We start from the raw sequence: 5,865 nt of genomic DNA, 5'->3' as shown, positions 1-5,865 counted from the left end.
CGTATTGGCTTTAAATATCTGGATTTTCATTCTTTTTACGTTCTAATACAAATTAAATGTTACCACGAACACAGTTTATACCAATGGTGTCGTGTTGAAGAATAATAATTGCAAAATTCAATATAATTGAATTGACAAGAAAGCACGTTAGTGTGAAAAACAGAGAAAAGTAGTATGGTGGGTCACATAAGAAAATTAAAATGCATACCCAGAGGCTAATGGCATGTCCAAGTTGAGCGCACCAATTCTGTGGCTGTCGATAACCCTAAAGATGTAACGTGCTCAAGCACAAGGGCACCCCGGGGCAACGATGGTTAATACAGAAGAATAGATCAAATAGTCCAAGTTCACACACTTACTACGGATTGCTTTGACAACGTAGAAAAATTCTGTTGCATTTTGAGTTAGCGAAGTATGCAAAGGACCCCTAGACTGTTGCAGAGAGTTCAGAAACAACTGTTCGGAGGGTAAAAACCACACAAACGTGGTATGAACGTATATTAGGGGGTTGTCCTGGGAAACAAGTCTTGTCATGAGATTTTAATACACCTGGCAAAACACAAATTCAGAGAACACTGTTGCAACTATGGTACAGATTTCTCAGTGTAAAATGAAGGTTGCTCTTGTCTCCTGTGCGAATCATAGCTGCAGACCTTTTATGAAATTCTCGATGAATATCTTTGCAGCATAACCTATGCTCGGCTCCCCGAGAAAATCTCTAAACTCATCTAGCTTTTACTTTCTCCGCATGTTTCTGAGTGCAAGATCACTGACTACCATATTCATAGGCGCCTGAAATGTCTGCAGAGGGGTTTAGTATGCCTGAAAATCATTCAGTCCTCTAGTGTCTTGCAGAACTTGAAACTTGCATCACCGCGTAGATTCCTGGTCAAATTTCTGCATCTGACCCAGGTTTCAGATAACCAAAAGTGGAGACAGTCTGAAAATTCTACTTAGGCAACAGCAACTCCATCAAATCTTGGTCTTTTCACAGGGCTATTTGGTTTCAAACCATCAGGGGATTTTCTTTTCCTACAAACCAACGAATTTGGGGTCACGCTGAATCCAGAAGATGGACCAGAGGATCTAATATGACCCTGCAATCGCTGTACATCTTTCATCTGTACAGGCTTAATGATGAACTCTTCAGCGCCCTCTGCGAGGCATCTGTCTCACAAAAATCAATCAAAATGATCAAGACTGCACATGAACCAGCACAGATTTGCACGACCCTCAAAAGGAACCATTGCTACACTTCTAAGACGCAAGAAACCATGAATTAGATAAATCCTCATTAACACCCCACACATAGTTTACACTGGTGAATGGCATTCACCTTTCGATGCGACTGCTATCGTTTTCTGATGACATCAGAATAACTGGTACATCCTTAAAAGCCGAAGTCTCAGCCTGTGATACCAATTACACCTTCATGGTCAAAAAATCGGATACTGACCAGGTAAATACGTAATTCTTTGGAATCTGTACGCTCAAAAATAATTTTGATATTACGCACAGGCAGACTGCAAAGGCAGCTGGAAAATCAAGTTCATATTGTTCAAAACTTTAAATAAAAATGTGCCATTACTGACATAAAACCAATACCTTCACAATCTTCAAAAGTTCATAACCAGTCATTTCCGGCATGCAATAATCCGTCATGATTAGGTGCACAGCATTTCTCTGCAAATCACATAAAATACGGTCTGACAGGTCATTGGTAAAACTGTGTTAGCATGAATAACTACAATTCGGCAGCAAAACATCGTAACGCAACTCCATAGTAGAATGCACTCTGACAATTACGAAACCTAAAAGTCAAGTACTAGCACTTACATCGGGCATCACTGGAGAAGCGCAACTTTCAGATAAACCCAGGTACTTCAATGCTCGCAAAGCACTATTCACAGTCGTAACTGTAGGAAAATGAAATCAAGGATCAAGTCATTCAGCTCACAACACCCAGAAATCTAGAATAAAACAAATAAAACCAATAATTCCCTGCCTGATGCAACATAGAAGAAGATCAATATACGTTCCGTGCCTTTGTAAGATGCTGACTTCAAAAGTCTTTCAATAACTTTTTGGTCAATTCTACTATCATCCACCGCTAGAATATGATACTCGGTATTGCTTTTGCTTAGAGCTGATTCGGCCGAAGTTACTTCAAACTGAGGATCTCCAGCTCTTGATTCCTCGGAATTAGAGTTCTCTACGGGGAGAGCATACACGCCATATCCTTCAGCTCTTACGTCAGTTGTCCCAACACATCGCACTGTACTTTGGGAGGTGTTTGATGGCCCAACTCCCCCGCCTTGAGGCTTGCCGCAGTCTCTCAGTTTCCTAGACTTGTCCCTGGATATACTTTTAAACTTCGTTCGTTCAGCGGGCTTCAAGAATTCCCACGACTTCGAATCATGGTAAGAAGAAACCACACTACACTCTGCTTTCCCTTCAAGGTTGCTGACGCATTGTGCCATGATCTCTATACTACGAGAATTTACACTAAAAAATCGACCTGAATTTGAACAAGCCGCTTCACTATTCATAGAAGAATCAACTGCCATGCATGGCTGAATATTTTGGGAACTCAATTCCAAATGAGACTTGTTACTGGTTGTAAACTAGATATTTAAATTGTGTTCTCAATGCGTTCGAAGAAAATCCCGCTTCAAATCAAAAATGCACGCTCTCAACCAGTTCTCTTCAACGTAAGAAGTCCGATCTCTGCATAACCCTTCCGTCACACTCTCGATCTGAATTACCAAAAGTGCAGAAAACCTATTAGAACATGCAGGATATGAAATGTAATCCAATTTGGACAATAATATACTGTGAATTGATCATCCTCTAAAACATAGATCTAAAAAGATATGATGATAAAAACGTAAAGCTCATGCCTTATTTAATATTTTTAATTATACTTAGTTTATTTACAGTAAGTATCTAAAAGTTTATTTTTGTAACTAAAATGTAAGTTGAAACAAACACTAGTATGGTACAAATAGCGAAGCCTACAAACGAGAACTTCATTAGTATGCCTTAAAAGAAGGAGCACGCTCACAAATTCCATTATTGACGATTTTTTTCAAAGGTTATGATACTCATCCACATTGGCAAGCACATACACTTATCTCCGGTGGTATCTCCGATCAGAATATATAACTTAGATCGTATATCAATCGTCAAGCATTCTACGACCTTGTCAAGCTCCGAGTGGGATCCATTCATTTCATACAGAGGGTATGAAATTTTCTTACATAATGACAAGCATTCTTCACACTCACTTTGTCCATCGTGATGGACACAACTGAATTATTTTTCAAACAGCCAACCAACACATACACACACGAAATGAAACAAACAAGAAAGAGGGGAAAGGGAAGACAGAGATCGGGGGGGGGGGGGAGTGGAAGGGGATGAAGCAAGTGAATTTCACCAATTGTACCCAAGAAGTGCGTCACATCGATTGAACTTATGCCTTCAAAAATTAGTCTCCACTCCTAAACAGCCTGTCATGGCATTATTTCTTCACTCTTCGACACTCCAAGGTCCATGCTAAAACAAACCTTCCTCATTCCACTGCAGCGAGCTATCTTGCAAAAGCCCTTGCACAACCCACATCGTCGCAAAATACGAAAAAGTGAATGTCCCAGAGTGTTCTTCTACATAATCCAAACCTTCTCCCCGCAACCACAATAAGCATTTCGTAATCCCATCAGCGCATTCGAGACCATCAAGATGCCAACTCTAGCAGCTAAACTGTAGAGTACAATTCCACTGGGCATGATGTGTAGCAATGTGATGCAGCAACTACACTGATGTGGACGTAGATCAGGCAGGAATGACCACACCGTTCTAGTTGAATTACTGTAAATTGAGGGCAACAACCTACGAAGCAAATCTCTAAACCCCAGGAAAGGAAAACCGTGCGAAACAAATAGGAGGAGGAAGGGCGAACCGGGGGGTGGGGGGGGGGGACAATGGAGAAGGGCTGTGGAGTGAGCAAGGAAGTCGGAAATTGCAGGGTTGGGAACAGTTCAGGAAGGAAGTAAAGAAGGGCAGAGAGGACACGCGAGGGTCGCAAAACGACAGGCAGCGGGGTTAAGAAGAGACAAACAGAGGCAGGGAGGGTGGGACCCCATTGCAATAGGAAGGTTGGGGGGTAGTAGAAGTAGTAGTAGCAGTAGGGCGGGAGGGGTCCCTCGCCAGGAGGAGGAGGAGCGTGCGAGGGAAACTAGATATCCTCTCATTCCTGGCTACTCTCCCTCCCTCTCCCTTTTGCCACTCAGTCACTATTGCCCCTGCTACCCGACAAACGCCGTGCCCCCCCCCCCCCCCCCCTGGCCCCATTTAGCCCCGCCAGGCAGGCAGGTAGGCCCCCTCTTGCTTCCTTCCTTCCTCCCATTCCCCTCCCTCTATCCTGCTGCTGCTTCTGCTGCTGGATTCGGTTCCTCCCTCCCCCGGCCCCATCGCATCACCATCGCATTGCAATGCAATGCAATACAGCGCAGCAGCGAAGGAAGGAGGGAACGCAACGTCGCGCAGCCTTGACAGTGGCGGGGGGGGCAATCCCCTCCCCCTCCCTCCCTTCGTCCTCCTCCTCCCCATAATACTACTCGTGTTCCTTTCTTCCTTGCTCGCTCCGTCCCTCCCTCTCACTTCCCTGGTGCCAATCCCTCTATCTCTCACTCTCTCATCCCCCCGCAGCATTGAAGAAACCAGCCAACCAACTAACCAACCAATCACACCACGAAATAAACACGATGTGATTGTTTGTTACAATCTAAAGAGCACTACACTTTCTTCACATTTATTTTTTTGAAATATATATATATATATATATATGGTTGTTAAATATTAAGGCAGCAGAAATGGCAGTTGTTAGGTGCATGATAGGTTTGAATCATGATTAGAATGCAAGAGAAGAAATAATAATGTTGAACATGGTATTGATCTTACTCTTATATACACAAGCTAATACAAAAATCATGTGAAAGTTTCCCAAAAACTAAAAGGCTTGCAAAAAGAATATTCAAGTCATAGAATGATTCTATAGTCATTTTTTAGATCTAAAAATCTAAATTAATGAATTTACATAATTTTATGGCACATCACAAAACACTTTTCGATCCAATGCACATTTATAAAATTAAAAAAATCCACATTATTTTATAAGAAAAGTATTATCTATTTAACATGATTTCATTTTTTATTTCATTTTTTTTAAAAAAAAAGGTATTTGTGGTATTTTCTTGTATCTCTATATTTGCTTGTAGAAAGAAGTCTTCCAAAAAAGATATTAAATTTCTAGATTCTTTATGAGTCGTACAGTCAAAATCCAGAAAATTATATTTGACATAAACTTTGATTTATAATCACTAAAAAAATCGTTGGTAAGTCTTTAAAAAATTTAATAACATTCTATGTCTAAGAATAAAGACAAAATCAGTTTGTACGTATTAATGCTCCTGTAATTAAATTTTCATTATTTATAGAAATTTTATTAAATATATTTTTTTATTTTTAATAACATTACCAAGTATCAAGAATCTCTTGTTAAGTTTTAGCAAAAAAGTGTCGTATCTTATCATCTATTTTAGTATATATATATATATATATATATATATTTTAACAATCTTCATCTCAATTAGAATTGTAAATCTATCAAAGTTGTTTCTTTTTTAATTATTATGAACTAATACATGTTTTTACTAATATTTTTTAATTTATCCAAATATTTTTTCAAATTCTAAACCTCTTCTACTATTTTTAATATAAATTTGTATTTTTATACTACTGTAAATGTTAAATAAATAAAATTGTGTAAAAATTACCAGTATTAGTTTTGTTTTCAAATTGAAT

General features: G+C 39.5%; 1 protein-coding gene across 2 annotated transcripts; it reads right to left on the bottom strand.

The window, feature by feature from the left end:
• Positions 1 to 463: 463 nt before the first annotated feature.
• On the bottom strand, positions 464 to 4,009 carry LOC112286036 (uncharacterized). Of its 2 annotated transcripts, none has more exons than XM_024527544.3 (6): positions 3,449 to 4,009; positions 2,045 to 2,756; positions 1,837 to 1,916; positions 1,606 to 1,683; positions 1,337 to 1,410; positions 464 to 1,167 (listed from the first exon to the last, which is right to left on the bottom strand). In XM_024527544.3, the coding sequence occupies exons 2-6, from the start codon at positions 2,565 to 2,567 to the stop codon at positions 954 to 956; spliced, it is 969 nt and encodes a 322-aa protein (XP_024383312.1). In that variant the 5' UTR covers positions 2,568 to 2,756; positions 3,449 to 4,009; the 3' UTR covers positions 464 to 953. The 2 variants fall into 2 exon arrangements, with proteins under 2 accessions (XP_024383312.1, XP_090108551.1); XM_090252425.1 differs by having other exon boundaries at positions 3,440 to 3,967.
• Between the last annotated feature and the right edge of the window lie 1,856 nt (positions 4,010 to 5,865).

This window comes from Physcomitrium patens, chromosome 8 (assembly GCF_059467195.1).
Source record: "Physcomitrium patens ecotype Gransden chromosome 8, ASM5946719v1, whole genome shotgun sequence".
NCBI classification, from domain to species: domain Eukaryota; kingdom Viridiplantae; phylum Streptophyta; class Bryopsida; order Funariales; family Funariaceae; genus Physcomitrium; species Physcomitrium patens.
This window is presented reverse-complemented; position numbering and strand designations above follow the sequence as displayed.